This window comes from Epinephelus fuscoguttatus, linkage group LG15, assembly GCF_011397635.1.
Source record: "Epinephelus fuscoguttatus linkage group LG15, E.fuscoguttatus.final_Chr_v1".
NCBI classification, from domain to species: domain Eukaryota; kingdom Metazoa; phylum Chordata; class Actinopteri; order Perciformes; family Serranidae; genus Epinephelus; species Epinephelus fuscoguttatus.
Genome location: NC_064766.1, coordinates 38,147,480 through 38,165,843, shown reverse-complemented (window position 1 = coordinate 38,165,843; position 18,364 = coordinate 38,147,480). Strand labels below are relative to the sequence as shown.

The following is an 18,364-nucleotide window of genomic DNA, read 5'->3' as shown; positions in this document are numbered from 1 at the left end:
TGAGTCTTTAGTTGAAGTGCTGAAAGATGCAGATTCATCAGCAATGTGAAAGTAAATGTGTCATTGACTGGATCAAATGAAAATTTGAATTTAAATTACATTCAATTTTGTGGCACCAGCGGCTAGATGGGTTGTGACAGGTGAACTTCAGAGGTTTATTATGCTCTCATTTGTATGATGAAAACAGGACTGGGGCTTTAATCAAGGAGTGAAAACCACAATCAAGCTTTCAGGGTCCTTTATTCATTCAGCAAAGGAATGACATTTTGTTTTTTCCCCTACAGTGTGTGTGTGTGTGTGTGTGTGCAACCACTGTACTTAAAGGGAGAAGACATTATTTAAGCAACAGCGCCCCCTGCTGGCTAAAGGAGGGACTCACTACCAAAAGTGTCTGTCGGATGTATACCCAGTAATTGAATCTGTGTGCTGTTTTTGAACTTGAACTTGGAGTTTGAGCTGCCTTCATTACAAACAAAAAGAAAAAAAAAAGAATAAACTGTAGGTGACATGTGTGAGACTTTATTTTTTTAATTTATTAATTATTTTAGAATGTTGAGACACTGATTTTGTTTCAGGCCTACATAGGATGAAAAATGACATAGAACAATGGAAAGTTGAATAAATAACTATAAATTAAATAAAATGAAATAAAGTAAAATAAAATAAAATAAGATATAAAATGAAAAATGACTGTTTACTGTAGGTAATTTTGTTTATTAAGTTCACATAGCCAAAATTACCATGTTGTATTTATGGTTTTATTTTGAAATTATATGAAATTGTCATTGTATGCTTTTATGTAATTTCACACTTTTTAAAGCACAAATAACTTGTTCATTTGTCCAGATTAAAGTAGAGGAAAAGACAAATAATTTATGTGGGACAGCCTTCTTTCATTTCCTTCTTTAATTTACCCTGTGCCTATGTCTTTTATTTTGCCTTTTGTGTGTTCATCTGTTGTACACCTGGCCTTATTTACATGTACACAGCTTCTTGGTACAAAGAGTTGCTCCTACTAACAAAATTCTAAAAAAAATTATCATAATTGTGACATTTTCTTAGAAATTGCCCTGAAAGTTGTTAAGATGACAGTTATTCACAGAGCATCTTAGACTCTGAAAGAGCTCCTAAGGTGAAAAACTGTTAGGAGCAGGGAGGAGGACTTTTAAGAGTTTCTTAAGCAGAGAAGAAAATAGTGGAAAGACAAAGAAGTTGGAGGAATATTCTCCAAACGCTGGATGACAGTGAGTTAATGAAATGCTACAGATTAGATTGTGCAGGGATAATATGTGTGGTTGATCTCATCAGGGATACACACACATTTCACACCCAATGCTAACGTCAGAAATAAAACGATCACAACACTAAGATATTTGGAAAAACTGGAAAAATGCAACAGTCACATCACTCCTAAGCTCTCCGAAGAGTCCTTACTAAAGATTTTAGCCTAAGTTAGGAGCTCTCTGAGAATAAAATCAATCAAAAGAGTTTTTTAGCTCCAGTGCCTGACAAAGTTTCATGATGGAAAAGTTTCCTTTCTAATAAACTACTGACAGCGTGCTGGAGTTAAAGTGTGTATAATCGTCTCTTTAATAATGTGTGGTGCAGGTTTGAATTGTGGATTTGAAAAAGAGAACAGCATGAAAATGAATTTATTTATTCACCATGATCCACAGCATGTAGGTAAGGTGCAATGTGTGCACGGCATCAACACAGTTGGTCTTAGAAAAACAAGGTGAAACACTGATGAGTTAGAGACCCATCCGAGATGCATGGAGATGAGAAATATACAAGATGGGATTTACAGAAACGGAAAGATCTTCCGCAGTCAAGAATTAAGTGTCTTGGTTCCCAGTTAAGGAGAGACCAACTCATTACTCACTCATACTGATTTCATAATGCAGACAGATGTAGTACCAGAATGACAATGAGGTTGAAATACCCTTTTTAAGATGCCATGAGGTATTTCACAAAAGCTTCATAATTTATGCACCCGTTAGCGTCCTCCTGGTTTTGCATCAGCTGCTCCACCTCGTCCTCCCTCATCTTCTCACCTGCAGTCCATAAGGAAGAAACCAGGAGGAGTGTCAGCTCGATACGCATCCTTATAAAGACAGCTTAGCAAAATCTGTTTGTGGTAAGAGGCTTTTACTCACCCAGTGTTGCCAGGACGTGCCTGAGCTCGGCTCCCATGACTGTGCCGTTCCCCTCCTTGTCAAATACCCTCAGACCCTCCACGAAGTCCTCATATGTTCCACGGTCCTTGGCTTTGCAAATGTGTTGGTGCATGGGCAGAAACTGGTCAAAGTCAAGCATCTTGGTCTGCATGTCTGCGGGAGGAAAAAAGTGGCTTTTACACAGAAAAGGATAACTGGACAGGCTTCAGTCATGAACTTTATTTGAACCTTTCTCTGTATTAAACAGATGCTACTTGAACCAGATTCAACACAGTGCAACACTGATCTGACTGCGCACATGCAGGCGGATCACTCAGCATTCTGTTACAGTGCATACAACCCACCTTCAGGCTTGGGCTTTCCAAGGACATACATTATCTCTGTGTTGGTAGGATTCTGGCCCAAAGCCCTGATCAGATCACCACACTGGGCGTAAGTGATTTTCATCTCGTTGCCTGGTGTCCTGTCGAACAGCTGGAAAGAATCTTTGAAATCTGTGAACAAAAAGACAAACAGGTTATTCCTCCTGATTCCTATTCAGTTCATTATGATCCAAGAGTGCATGCAGAATCTTTGAGGGTAGGCCTTGAAGATGCTTCAAAGACATAAAAGGCAAAAGGCTCCTCTGCTAAAAAGGAAACCAGAAAACGTCAAACCCTGAGGTGTTCAGCTCTACGTTGACTGACATGTGCCTTCATCTTCCTTTCAAATGGATCTACTTAGATGTAAATGTTTACTTTAAAATAATATCCCTGAGCCGTTGTATCATCAGCTGTTGCTAAACATTTCTCACACACTACTTGAGAGCACGATCATACAAATCACTCAATCCCTCTATAAATAGCGAACGATCCATGCAACACAAAAGACATCTGAAACAACAATCTTAACCTTACCCTCAATTTGCTCGGGGGTAAATTCCAGCTGGAAAGAGACAAAGCACATAAGGTGGTTAGATGCTGCTGATCATTAAGGAATCCACAAGAGAAAGAAGTGGGATTTACAGCAATGGAAATGAATTTTAAAAAGAGAGAACAAACCACTGGACGTGAGCCCTCCACCTTTGTCATGTCAATCCAACAGATCGAGTTACAGTCTGCATCTGCTCTGATCACAGTGCATTGTTTATCAGTGACCTTGGGTCGAACACCCCTTCCCCTGTCGGCTACTGTCAGCTTCATTTGAGTTTATTTTTAGATGTGATATGTCGCAAGGAACGTTTGATACTGTATGCACCACCAGGATGTAAGATACAGTCTCAACAAGGTGCAGAAGTCACAACCTAAGGATTATGTCCTGCACAGTGCTGATGCACTTGATTTCCACCACATGGAGATGCTTTAAGACTTTAATAAAAACAACTGCATCTGTATGCCACTTATGTTATAAGTCTAAAAATAAATCATAGCTCTGAATAGCCGCGACAAATGATGACTATTTATATTGTATATTTTGGCCTCCGATCAAATGGTGCCCTCAATTTCTGTTTCATGTCTGGATATCTAGAAACCCCAGCCCCTCCATGAAGCTTAGTAAAAATATTATCCAAACACTTATAAGCATGTTTAAAGATGGATGGCGATGGATGCAATTATCTATATTTTTCTTTCTCCCGCTTTTTCCACCCCTTTTGCCCTCAGAGGAATGGCGCGGGTGGTCCACTGTTCACAGACATAATGAAAATCATATTTTGTGGCTTTAACCGCGCTCCATTGTAACATGGCAGCTTGCTAAACCAGGAAAACATTTATCCATTGAGAAGGGGCCAAGTCAGCAGAGGATCTTTCCATGATGTCTGGTATCAACTGGTTTGCCTCTGAACCTCCTCCTGACAAGAAGTCACAGCTTCTCTGTAACTGTATAACACAGTTTATTATGCATGTTTGAAGTCTGATGAAAAGCTAAAATGACTGTAACTATTAAACAAATTGCCAACATAACCATAATCCATTCAAACAGCTGTACAGTTTTGCTTGCACTGCCAGGTTTAGATCACATGGGGTCTCTGATGTTCTTTAAACACAAGCTTGGCTGGTTATCGCTGAACAATTTCTGTGAAACTTTCTTTTTGATAATGATCTTCTAGCAAGAAAAATAGAAATGTGACTATGATAAAAATAAAAACATTTTTATATTTAAAGTTTAAAGCAGAAGTAGAGTTTATCAGCATTGCTTAATATTGCTGTTTTTCTCTTGTTTTACCGTCACTGTTGTAGGGTCAAAGTCCGGGGTCTTGGGGCGCTCAGGCTCTGGGGGTTTGGGGGGTGCTGCTGCTGCAGGCTTCGGCTCTTCCTTCTTCTTTGGGGCCATCGCAAGAAGCTCTCAAGAGACAAAGTGGAGGACCGAAACAGCAGAGGGATCCAGCACACTGCGGATAGAGGTGACCCATTAGAGGTTAGGCCCCTTTATCCACTGTCCACAGGTGTCATGTCCTCCACCCCCCTACAGTGCCCAACCACACAGCCTACAATAGGGGACGTCTATAAAAGGATATGCCTTTGTGCTTCTATTTAAGACAATGGTTGTTGTAGTGGGTGTACATCATCAGGATGTGGATGATAGTAGCTGAAGTCGCACGCCTGGGACCTTCTGTTAATCAGGCTATTTCCAACAACACAACCTTTGTGTGACCTCCCTTATCCTGGATCGTTGACCGTGTTCAGTGAAGTGTGATGATTATTAGTGAGGAGGGGATGAAGAAAATTAAGAAAATCATGATTGCTGTACAAGAGGGGTTGAAGTTGTTTAAATTGCAATGCCACAATGCTGTCTGATGGGAAGTGGGGACTGCAATTCTCAGCAATTATCGGTGATTGTCATTCAAGATTGCAACCAATGACGCAGCAGTATTCACTGCGCACATGCTGTGACAGGACACGTGTTTATGATGAACATTTATCTGGTCTGATCAGAGGGATTTGCACAGCATTACGCTCAAATCTGCTGCTACGAATGCTGTTTCTGTCTGAACTTGGACTTTCAAGTGTAGTTGTATGTGAAGAAGCCTCTCTGAAAGCAAAGTGTCAGCAACACAGAAGTTAAGAGAGTAATCCAGGATGACACTAAGTGCCACTTTGTGAAGCTGCCATTCACACTTGGATGAAGGCGGACTTTGTAGACAGAGTGGCAGCCAGGTTGGTGTCTCTGGTGTTCACGTTGTTATGAAATGAAAATTGTAACCAACACAGGCAAATATTCAGTTTATGTGCAAACCAGTTTAGAGTGGAGCAGCCTCCAAAGGCCATGCTTTACATAGCTGTTTTAATCCTTTAGATTTCACAAATACTGATTAAGATGCTCTTTCAAAGGGCCCCATGAAGTTGGTAAATGAGTTTCAAAATGGGCCCTATATGGGATTGTCCATGGGTTCCATAATGGCCGAATGCCAGTTGCCCATATGGGTGAGTTTGCCCAAGTGGGCCCTACATCATTCTTGGAACCCATCGGCTGTATTCAGCGTCTGACTTCCAGCAGACGGCGTTACAGCCTCTGGGGACAGACCCCCGATTTTTTGGCATTCCAGTTTGATTTGGGTGGAGGAGGCGAATTTCCACTTATGACTTCCATTTATATATAAGTAAACATGCTGAACCATTGCGATGGATTCAGAGTTTGCAGAACAATTATGTTCCGCCTCGTTAGTTCACCGCACGGACCGTTTAACCTGGCAACAACTGCAGCCGGCTCAAACATAATTGGTCAATATCACGCGGACTACAAACAGCCTACAACCGGAAACCAGGGCTCTTCTGCTCTTCTTCCGGAGGCAAGATCTCCGGGGTTTGCCTACAGTCTCTACATTCACTGAATGTAGAGTCTGTATATAGAGACTAGCCCCACATGGGTTATGCTATGGCTTCCTGGGCACCAAGTGTGTATGGGCCCAAAATGGGCATCTTGTCACTTGAGTAAACCCACCAATGTGGGCAGTTATGGAACCCTTGGACAATCCCATACAGGGCCCATTTTTCAACTCTTTTACCAGCCACATGGGCCCCACATACAAATGTTGGATTGGTCTAAATAACTCTTTCTTTCCAATAACATTTGTTACACTGCGTCCTGTAACCTGTGTATCCAAACTATAAGCACACTATAAAGCACGTACTTAATCTGACATGCCAGCCAATCAATCCAAATGATTTCTCTGTATGGCGATTCTGTGTTTGCATCTATAATGCCTTCAAAATATTTCAATGCATTTCTGTTTAGCTTAGCTTCTGTTGTTGGTGTGTATTTCTGCGTGTTGTCTGCGTCATGAAACACTTCAGCATGCGACTGTGCTTCACAAATAAATTTGATGTAAATGTCTTAATATTTTTCCAATTAATCAAAGAACGGTTGAGCATGCTCAGTGCTTAGGAGGCTGCAGCAGTAATGCAACAATAGAACATTTTGGAGGTTCTGCTAAAAATACAGTGTAAAATTAAAAGTCACCAAATCATTGTTACCAAAGATAATGTGCCTAATCTCTAAAACAGTGAGCCATTTCTTTGGGGAACGGTTGGACAGCTCATTTAACTTTCATGACAGCAGATAAATCTGGCGCCATAGATAAGAACCATAATTACCCCGACTGGAGGCCTGATTCCTTTAGTTGACACTCCTGCAAGACTAATAACAGTTTGCATTACTCTATTAAAGGTCCAGTGTGTAGGAGTTAGGAGGATATATTGGCAGAAAAGGAAATGAAAATAAGAGTTGTGTTTTCCTTACCTCAGTATGAGCTCTTTATTTCTACATAGGGAATGAGTCCTCTTTTATGGAGGTCGCCATGCACTGCCATATTGCTACAGTAGCCCAAAACAGACAAATCAAACACAGGCTCTATGTAAGGGCATTCATGTTTTTCTGGAGGGGTTCACATCAACCATTGTAGTCGGAAGCCCATCTGCAATGAGCATGAGCATCACAGAAACACTGATTTGTAATGTGAAACGTGGAAAAGGGGAGACATCTGTGGATAATTCGGCTCCTGGTAAAAAGTTTCTGAACACTGAAGGAATTCTAGCCCGGAGAAGTTTCAGCTGGATGCAGCCTGCAATCCTCACCACTAGATGTCACCAAATCCCTTAAAAAGTAAAATCTTAAAAATAAATAAATCTTAAATCAATTACTCGAATTAAAGGCTCACAGTTTTCCAGTATTTTTTTCTATTTTCTAAACTTGGAGGCTGGGTGGTGCGGTACAGAATGAATTAAAAAGGACATTCTGATTCATGTACAGGTGCTGCAATCGATTTTGATGGTGCGACCCAGCCATAAAAAAATGAAAGTGAAAGCTAAAATGGAAGATAAAACAATTTCTCATGCAATGTCAAAGGCTTGATTAAGCTGAACAGTGTCTGTCATTGAACAATAAAGTGATACAAATCCATTCCTTCCTTTGTGTTTTCTTTTGAAGATTTTTTTTTGTCAATGTGTCGAATTAATGCTTTTTGTTCCCTCTGCAGATGCATCATCTTTGCATCTACTTCATTACATCCCTTTGTATTTGCACCGCAAAGATGTTACTCTACAGCTCTGGGATTGTATATCAATCACAGGCTGCCATCCATCTCATGTGACAAAAGCAGCAACCAATCAGGCAAAGAGTGGCAAATGTGAGGAGGGTCGTGGCCTTCATCATCATTTGTTAAGCTTTCAGTGTTGCACCACATACTTTAAAATTTGTCCATTTGACTTCAAACCTTGAATCTCTTTTGAGGGATATCAACGAGTTTAGAAATTTCCTGTTCATTAGAAAAAGCACAGACTTTTGAGTCAATGTGAATTTTGAATGAGCTGTGAGATCGCCTGTGCTCCGCGACCACAGGTTGGGAAAACCAACAATATTGTGGGAGCACGAATAGAATAATTTCACTGTGGTGATGATAATCCAGTTGTCATGCATGATTTAAAGAAAATATACCCACGTCGATCAAACACAATTCATTATGAGCTAACTGGAGGATTAGATTAAAATTTATGGGGATGATGTCAGAGACAGTGTGGGCTTTAGACCAAAATGGTAGCCCATGTTAACATAACCTGTCAGTAACAGTTTGTGCATGGACTGTTCAATGGTTGTTGCAGACAGAGAGTTTTTGAAATGTAGTTGCAGGTTGATATTAATCCATGAGAACACATTATCTAAGATCCTTTAGATACAATTAAGACATCACAGAAAAACAGTCATGCTGCCTCTCTGCTCCTGCTCACTGTGGCCCAGTCCGCCATGGAAGAGACAGGACATTAGAGCATAAAATAATCACCAGATCAGTGCGTGCTGGATAAGTCACGGCTGCAGTTTGTTCCTCATTATTTTTCAAACAGCACATGACTGAAGTGGTCAGTGTCTGGCTGGAGCTAACCAACGGAAACTGTGTATGTCAGTACGATTATAAACGGATCCAGCCCTACATAGCTCAGCGCCAGCCCCCCCTCCTTCAGATCTCTGTCACTGCCATTGACAGGCTGCAGCAACAATTCACGACATGCCCAACCGCACACAGTCAAGCTCTTAAAACATCCAAGACCTGTGCAATTTGCTATTTTGGAGTTAGTCTGTTAATCTGGCTGGGATCTGGAGAGGCTCCAATCAGTGCACAGTGCCAATTGTTATTTAGACCCATTATTTGACCTTCAGTGCAGCTGTAGCCTTTGCTGTATTGTGTTTTAACAGCCTGGTAACTTTATAACAGCCCAGGCTGTTATAAAGTTACCCTGAAAAAGTGGCAATTTATATGTGTCAGTAAAAAAAGACACCAAAATCACAAGCTGAAATCATTAACCAAGTGTCCAAAGTGTCTCTGCCATGTGTGATTTTAAGGCAATATATCTCACCCTGCTGTATGTGCTGTAACGGTGTGTGAAATCCAGTTAGGGAGAATACAGAGAACTCTATTTTCAGCAGGAGAAGGTGGGTGATGAAAAGGAGAGATGCTCTTAAATCTCGCAGTAGGCCTCCCTGACAGGAAAAGGTTACGGCAACAATTTTAAATCATTAAGCCAGAAGTTCTGACATGTTTTAATGTTGAGTGACAACTAGGTTTTTGCTCTTTTCATGTTTGCACAATTAGGTGATCATGAATTGGAGGTACTTTACATTATATAAGACTACATTTTCTATCTCACACAGGCTCTGCTCTCTGCTGGACTCTACAGGTAATACTCCGCCAATCATGAGCATGCATTCCCCCACTGAAATTTGCATAATTGTAGATGGTAAATGGACTGCAACTGTATAGCATTTTTAGTCTTCCAACTACTCAAAGTGCTTTTTACACTACATGGCACATCCATCATTTAAGCATTGGTGGCCGAGGCTGCAATACATGGTGCAGGTTCCTATGGAACAGCCTTCAAAAGCAAACTGGGGTTCAGTATCTTGCCCAAATATAGTGGAATATTAGTGGACTTCCGACTGTACCTCTGAACGTGTGGAGTATGTAAAGGGGTGTCTGATGCCATTAGCTCATCCTTTTTCTCTTCAGAGCCCACTGATCAGCTCAGGTTTGTTTTTAGGATCTGTGCTCACTGGAACGACTCAGAACTGGTGAAAACGGTTGGGTGTATGTCAGTGTTGCACCTGACTCACCTCTGGGCATGTTACGCCCACATGTTTCCGTGTTCTTTGATGACTCGGGAGATTAGTCTGTATTGCTTGTCTTTCAACCTCTGCAAAGTTAGGCCATGGCTCCACCCAGTTTGGTGGCCTACCACTTGGGTTTGCTGGGGCCCCCTACTTCTCCGCTGCAGCAGCCTAAGTAATAAAGAAGTAGGCAAACTGCGACGACTAACCTCTGGCTTGGTAGTTCCCAACAGGTGGGTCAGGGTCCAAAAGTGGGTCATGGGCTCATTCTGAACGGACTACAAGTGACTCACAAACATGTCAAGTTTGTGAAAAAAACACACTTTATTTTTTTAATCCAGTGAATTTCTGGCACAGAGTTTTTATTTTGAAGTTTCCTGCTGTAGAACGAGTGACTAACAGATAGCTACTTGACAGAGACAGTAAACTAGACATGCCAAATGTATTAAACTATGTGGACCTTCAACTAATGACTAAGGGGAAATCTGGCCCCCAAGGCTGGACCAGTTGGGGACCACTGGTCAGGATCATTGTGGCTGGGTCACTTCATCAGGCTCCACTCACTTTATCCATAGAGTCCAGTAGAGGGCGGAGCCTATGTGAAATAGAACAAAGGTTACAATATTGTATCTCTACCTAGGGACCTTGTCACCTTTTTGCCACTCACTGAAGATAATGAAGGACAAGCTGACGGCATCTTGTGCCTCCTTATATACTGTGGGCTTTGCATGTATGTAAGAAGGCATGTCCTGATTGGCCGGCTACTTCAATGTGAATTTCAGTGCTCGTGATTGGAGAGTATAGAATTAAGAAACACTCAACACACTGTATAGCTTTAGTTTGCTTCACTGTCACACTATTTGAGCATAAATACATGCAAACATAGTTAAAATTAGCATTAATTTGTTGAATACAGATTAGTAATGTAATTAATATATCTTGAAATGCTTTTTGTGAACAGAAAATGTCCAAATATCACTGAAAACTAATACATTCACATGCATGATTGAAAATAAAACTCAGCCTTTTATGTTTTTTCAATCGATCACAATTAAAATTACATGTTTCCTGACATTTTCAACACATTCTGACCTAAAAACAGTATCAGAAAACATGAACATCTTTGGAGATGTTGTTGTCTAATGTTTGTATTAAAAGACATGTCAGTCACTTTAGAGGTGGTGGCCGGTACCAATCTTGGGGCAACCTTTTTATTTACATTTTGTTTGCTTTAAACTGCAGCATTAAGTGTATGCAGTGCTCTGTAACTGCATTAACTGACAGCAAACTCCCCTGTGGCTCCGTGCCACTGTGATCATTTACCAGCACTCAGGATATAGTGCGGCCAAGCCAATGCTAAAACTAATAAGGTGGTTAATACACCAGCTGGATTCCTGGTAGATGTGACGTGTTCATTATCAACTCCACAAGGCAGTCAGTGAAGTGCGCGAGCGTGTAATTAAACTGTCCCCCGTCCAGCTAGGACCCGATGTGGTATCCAGTTTAGTGTGCGGTGCCAGCCTGTACAGGCTTCACTCCAACATAGACTCTGTTGCCATGTTGTTTGGCAGAAACTCTTATTTAGTAAAGATAATATAAACACTGTATTTTGGGGGAGTCACAGCTGGGTTTCCTTTAAAACATTTTTTCATATCAAACATTTTAGCCTTAATAAACAACATGCTGTTCATATGTGTGTGTGTGTGTGTGTGTGTGTGTATGTGTGTGTGTGTGTGTGTGTGTGTGTGTGAGAGAGAGAGAGAGAGAGAGAGAGAGAGAGAGAGAGAGAGAGAGAGAGAGAGAGAGAGTTTTTGACAGTGTGATTTTTTTGTGACTCTATCAAGTAGAGTATTATTTATTCAGGGGCAGGATGTCATACGACAGGCCTAAGTTATAGGTTGTCAACATCTGTGGTGTCAAGCACCAACAGCCGAGCCAGCAGCTGAACCACAGTGCCCTCCTTTGGTCACAGGGTAACTATAATTAAAAAGTAAACCTTCTTTTGACTCCCTAATTTTTATCAATTTTTGTTTTACTCGTGTCACTTTTTCAGATTTTTTGAGTGAGTTTACACACAGAAATCCTCATGTATATGAAGCAACCTGCTGCATTAATCATGCACCTCAGTGTTCAACAGGGAGTCTGAGACCACTAGGAGGTCCTCAAGATTGCAGGGGGGCTGCCAAATTATTGTTTGATAATTTTTTCCCTCTTACAAATGAAAAGATGTCTGAAAATATACATGAAGATGAATCTGGAGCATTTTGCCTTTTGTAACAACATATCTTTGTGAAAGTGACGTTTCATGTCTGAACTGTCTGACAAGCAAATACAGGTCAAGACTGCAGCCAGGAGGTGATATGGCAGTCTGTCTGACAATCTCTATCTGAGTGGTTTAACATGCAATGCAATTTTAAATATGAAATGTGGTGCGGCTTCTGCAGTGATGCTGGCGCTGCGCATGTCCGTAAAGCCGTAAAGCTTTCACTTTACTGGTCCATCTGTGTCCCAACCCTCACCTATGGTTATGAACAATGGGTAGTGACCGAAAGAATGTGATCGCAGGTACAAGTGGTGGAAATGAGTTTCTCCCGTGGGGTGTCTGGGCTCAGCCTTAGAGATAGGGTGAGGAGCTCAGACATCTGGAGGGAGCTCTGAGTAGAGCTGCTGCTCCTTCGCGTTGAAAGGGGTCAGTTGAGGTGGCTCGGGCATCTGATCAGGATCCTCCTGGGCGCCTCCCGCTGGAGGTGTTCCGGGCACGTCCCACTGGTAGGAGGCCCCGGGACAGACCCAGAACACACTGGAGGGATTACATATCTCATCTGGCCTGGGAACACCTTGGGGTCCCCCAGGAGGAGCTGGAAAGTGTTGCTGGGGAGAGGGATGTCTGGGGTGCTTTGCTTGGCCTGCTGTCCCCACGACCTGGCCCCGGATAAGGGGATGAAAATGGATGGATGGATGGATGGATGGATGGATGGATAATAATGCATTTTACTTATAGGCACCTTTCAGACAAAACAGAGTTAAAAAAACAAACAAGCAGCAATTCTGTAATGACTAAACAAAAGTTGTAATTATAAATGTTAGGTATGATATCATCATCACAAGGTGCAGTGCATCAGTGCAGGTCACCATATGTGTGTCTCCATTAAATCAGACTGAATGTGCCAGCTTGAAAAGGTGTGTTTTCAAACAGGATTTGAAGGGGGAAAGGGAGTCATTATAGCAAATGTGGTGGGAGAGAGCTCCACAGGCGGGAGGCAGAGCAGCTGAAGGCTCTAAAACCAGTGGTAGTCAAGCAGGCAGATGGTGATGTGAGTTGGATTGCAGAAGAAGCTCTAGGCAGAGGGTCCCTGCTCCATCACTCTGTCAGTTGAGGGGTCCTTAGCCTGAAAAATATTGATGACCACTGTTGTAGCACCCTTTGCACTCTGCACCATTGCATTATTGTTTTACTGTTTTCATCTTGGTCATTTCTGTGTCTAGTTCTGTGTATGTCAGGCATCTCCAAAGTGCGGACCGATTTCCTTTGTCTTTCAAAATAGACAAAACATGCCCGCCACACAATATTGGTTACTGGTTTTTTCATTCACCTCACGATGGCAGGACTACCATACAGTTTGTAGACATACACCAAGCAGGGACTACACAAGCAGACCTAATTTGTTTTCATGAACAGACAGTAAACAAGCAACGCAGTGGTTACCTAACAGCAGACATTTCCTGATCGGTAGAAGACATGGCCAAAGCAAAGATGCTTAAGTCAACAGCACTGGCCGCTGCTTTCAGGAGCGATGGGAAGTTGTTTACTTTTGCACTCAAAGATGAAACAGAGGTGTTTGTGTCAATTGTATGTCATTTTTTTGAGCACTCATATGATGCAAGCAGCAGCTGGTCTGCAGGTATCACATTATCTAACCTGGCCCTCATTCGGAAACGTCTGGACATCCATGGTGTATGTACAATGCACCAAGAGTAATAAAAAACTGGAGTCAGACTCCTTGTATGTGTACACATTTACTCAGCCATCAAAGCTGACTCTTACTCTGAGAAACTACAGGGTCACTTTGGACATTTGATGCTGAGCCCAGCTGAGCAGCATCACTGAATCATTCTGACATCCCTGAGATAACCTTGTGTAAAAGCATCCTCACAATAATTCATTAGATTAAACCTCCATTTTGCCCGTCTATCTCTGTGTTATCATCTATCTACACTATCCACTACTCTCCTGCTTTCATGAGTCCATGACAGGAAAAAATTAGATTTATCGAGGTACGTTACATGCATTGATTCATACTCGGAATTTGACTCAGCGGAGCAGTGGGCAGCCTCTCTCCAGCACACATCAAAACGCCCTTGCTGTGAGGCGACAGCGCTAACTGCCAAGTGACTGTGACAAGCGCTCGTTTATCTTAAACTCAATTCAGTGTAGTGATCTGTGCACAGTGTGGAGACGGCAGTAAACAAGCCTCTTATCGCAACTGCTCTTCACTGCTGCCGTTTGTTATTGAACAGTTAAATGACCTCTGACCACATCCATCCATTATTTGTTTTCCAGCCTTTACTGGTTTCACGTGTTCCCCTTGGGTATTACAAATTGCACTGGGCCATGAGATGTATCCTGATGATTGTGGTGGTGATGCTTGCTGATGGCAAAAGACGATTCCTAAAAAGTCTAAGTTCAATGCGTTAATGGTTAAACGGATAGTGCACCCAAAAATGAAAATTCAGCCATTATCTACGCACCCATATGCCGATGGAGGCCCTGGTGAAGTTTTAGAGTCCTCACATCCCTTGCAGAGATCGACGGGGGGAACGGGCAGCACACCTATTGGCTGACGGCGACCCAGACTAACGTCCAAGAACACAAAATTGAATCCACAAAGTATCTCCATACTGCTCATCCGTAGTGATCCAAGTGTGCTGCAGCCGCGACATAAAAAGTTGTTTCGAAAAACGTCATATGAACTCTGTTTTTAGCCTCACTGTAGCCTGTAGCTCTGACTGCTTCTCTGTGCTAATGGCTGAATTTTCATTTTTGGGTGCACTATCCCTTTAAGACTGCACAGAGTGTCTAACTGTACTGTTTGTGTAATGCTTAAAAACAAAAAGTATCTCAGTTTATTTTATAAAAAAAAACAAAAACGTGATGTCTCTGTTCAGTTAAATATCAATTTTTACATCAGTTACTTCAACATTATTATTTGTTGTTTGTATTTTGGTTTACTTTGATAACCATGGCCGGTATTATTGTTTCAATTTTGTTTTTCTCTTTCACTGTGCATGACTTGATCAAAAAATACCTGAAGAACCTGGGTCATCTGGACACACAACTTCTGTCCTCATTTAATTGCACCACTTTATTCAGCGTTCCCATGACTCCTTGAAATCCTTGAAAACGTTGTGAATTTGAGAGAAAAAAATCAAGGCCTTGAAAGCTACTTGGTCACTGAAAATGCTTGAATTTATATATTTTGTGAAAGAATAGAAATTGAGGTTCTTCTGATGTTGTCTGTCACTTTGACACAGCACAATTGAAACATTTCCACACATTCAAGCCTCTCTTTTTAATTCTTGCCTGTAACCTTCTGTAAAACCTGCTACACTAAACCAAAACGTAAAAACAAATTTTGTTTTTGCCCCCAAGAATTTTTTAATGCACATTAAAGACGTATTTCTCTCAAATTTGACTAACAAATGTGTTAAAATGTGTGTGTTTGGGCATCTTTCCCTCCACCTTCCACCTGACAGGTGTGGCACATCAAGACGCTGATTACACAGCATAATTACTACACAGGTGTGCTTTGGATTGGTCACTATAAAAGGCGACTTTAAAATGGGCAGTTTTATCTCACAGTGCGTGTCGGCATGCTGACTGCAGTAATGTCCATCAGAGCTGTTGCTTGTGAACTGAATGTTCATTTCACTACCATAGGCAATCTCCAATGTTGTTCCTAAGAATTTGGCAGTGCATTCAACCAGCCTCACAACCACAGACCATGTGTAGCCACACCAGCTCAGGACCTCCATGTCTAGCATCTTCACCTGCAAGCGTGGGCGAGTGATTTACTCATGCCAGTGTTGTGAAAAGAGTGCCCCATGGTGGCGGTGGGGTTGTGGTGTGGGCTGGCATAAGCTACAGAGGACAAACACAGGTGCATTTTATTGATGGCCGTTATTCAATGCCCGCAGATACCGTAAAGAGATCCTGAGACCTATTATCATGCTTTCCATCCGCCACCATGACCTCATGTTGCAGCATGATAATGCATTGTCCATCTGTACACCATTCCTGGAAGCTGAAAACATCCCAGTTTTTGTATGGCCTGCATACTCACCAGACATGTCCCTCCATTGGGCATGTTTGGGATGCTCTGGATTGGAATGCACAACAGTGTGTTCCGGTTCCTGCCAATGAAGAGGAGGGACCAACATTACACAGGTTACAACCAGTAAAAAAATGTGTGCATAAAGAAGTCTTAGCTCTTTAACTTAAAGTGTTGCATTTAAATGTTTTAGTGGACCTCTCAATCAGGGGTGGACTGGGACAAAAATTCAGCCCTGGCATTTTCTGTCCAGACCAGCCCACTACATTATCAGCGGACACCACATAGAAGTCCACAAATCTGGGCAGAGAGTTAGAAAGGAAGTCTACGCAGCCAAAACAGCATGCCACTTTAAACTATAGATAAAAGCTATAATTAAGCCTATTATAGTGCTCAGGGTCCAATTCTACCCAATGTTTTGTTTTTGTTTTTTTAACAGTTTTTCTCAGTGGCTTTGGAGCATTTCTCACATCACTATTAACATTTGCACAACAGTTAGTGCATTTCTCAAAACAATTAGTACAAACTGCAAAACCTTGTTGATAACCTGCAGCAAGCAAGTATTCATGTCAATGAAAGTGTGCGTGTCATAAAAAAAAATCCTGACACTATCATTTATGAACAAGGCAAGGCAAGTTTATTTGTATAGCACAGTTCAACACAAGGTAATTCAAAGTGCTTTACAGAGACATTAAAAGCAATAAGACACAATTTAAAACATTAAAAACAGTCGATTAAAAAGGGAAATAGAAATTGAGAATGGTAGTGATAATAATAAAATACAGTAACATAAAATAAAAACAGGCTCAATACATTGAACAGTCAGGATAAGAAAAGAAGTAGAATAATAAAAGGCATAAATCAGCAGTGTGTAGTTAAAAAGTACGGGCAGTAGAATACAGCAGGTAAGTATTTAATCTAAGAGTACGCTTCAGTAAACAATAATGTTTTTAGCCCTGATTTAAAGGAGCTGACAGTTTGAGCAGATCTCAGATCTACAGGAAGTTTGTTCCACAGGCGAGGAGCATAATAACTGAATGCTGCCTCACCTTGCTTGGTTCTTGTTCTTGGAACACACAACAAACCAGTTCCAGATGACCTAAGGGGTCTGGATGCTTCGTAGGGAACCAGTAGATCAAGCATGTATTTTGGTCCGAGACCATTTGGGGCTTTGTAGACCAGCAGTAAGATTTTAAAATCTATTCTTTGACTCACAGGAAGCCAGCGTAGCAATTTAATGACCGGTGTAATACGGTCCAGTTTCCTGGTGTTTGTAAGGACTCTGGCGGCAGCGTTCTGAATCAGCTGCAGCTGTCTGATTGATTTTTTGTTAAGGCCTATAAATAAGCCATTGCAATAATCCAACCTACTAAAAATGAATGCATGAGTAAGTTTTTCCATGTCTTGTTTAGACAGAAACCCCTTAATTCTAGCTATATTTTTCCAGGTGGTAATAGGCAGATTTAGTAATAAACTTTAATGGCTGTTGAAGTTCAGTTCTGAGTCAATAATAACACCAAGATTTCTGGCTTGATTTGTAGCTGTCAAAGACAGAGCCAAGGTGGACGCTGATCTTTGCCCTTTCATTTCTAGGGCCAAAAAATAATACCTCTGTCGTTTCTGGATTTACCTGGAGAAAATTCTGGCACATCCAGTCACTGATTTGATGAATACAGTTACTCGGTGAGAGTAAGGGACTGTAGTCGTGTGATGACACTGAGTTGTGTGTCGTCGGCATACGTATGATAGGAGATGTTGTGATGTTCCATCATCTGGGCTAGGGGTAGCATATAGATGTTGAATAGAAGTGGTCCTAGAATGGACCCTTGAGGAACCCCACATGTGATCGTAGTTCGCTCAGATTCATGGTTACCACTTGACACAAAAAGTCCCTATCTTGTAAGTAAGATTTGAACCATTGTAGCACAGTGCCGGTGAGTCCCGCCCACTTTTCCAATCTGCTAAGTATTATATTATGATCAACTGTATCAAATGCAGCACTGAGATCTAGTAATACCAGGACAGAGGATTTGCACGCATCATTATTCTGATGAATATCGTTTAAGACTTTGTCCAAGTACAGTTTCAGTGCTGTGATGTGGCCGAAATCCAGACTGAAACGTGTTAAAAAGATTGTTTTGCATCATAAAAGTATGGATTTGCTGACAGACAAAAAGATAACATAACAAGATAGTCAAATGGCTTTGTCATGTTTTCATTATGACACTTTACTCTCTAAGTGTTTTCCAATGCAAAAAAGTCAGATCTTTGTGACACTACCTGAAA

The 18,364-nt window shown here is 41.5% G+C and overlaps 1 protein-coding gene across 1 annotated transcript in view; it reads right to left on the bottom strand.

Moving 5' to 3' along the window:
• Window positions 1–1,641: 1,641 nt before the first annotated feature.
• The window catches only part of myl13 (myosin, light chain 13), a 35,582-nt gene continuing 18,859 nt past the window's right edge, over window positions 1,642–18,364 (bottom strand). Inside the window, exons 2-7 of the mRNA XM_049597650.1 lie at window positions 16,091–16,160; window positions 4,380–4,545; window positions 3,074–3,101; window positions 2,522–2,671; window positions 2,157–2,330; window positions 1,642–2,054 (exon numbers count right to left, since the gene is read on the bottom strand). Coding sequence (XP_049453607.1) covers window positions 1,948–2,054; window positions 2,157–2,330; window positions 2,522–2,671; window positions 3,074–3,101; window positions 4,380–4,487 — 567 coding nt within the window. The 5' untranslated portion in view covers window positions 4,488–4,545; window positions 16,091–16,160 and the 3' untranslated portion in view covers window positions 1,642–1,947. The remainder of the gene's footprint in view (window positions 2,055–2,156; window positions 2,331–2,521; window positions 2,672–3,073; window positions 3,102–4,379; window positions 4,546–16,090; window positions 16,161–18,364) is intronic.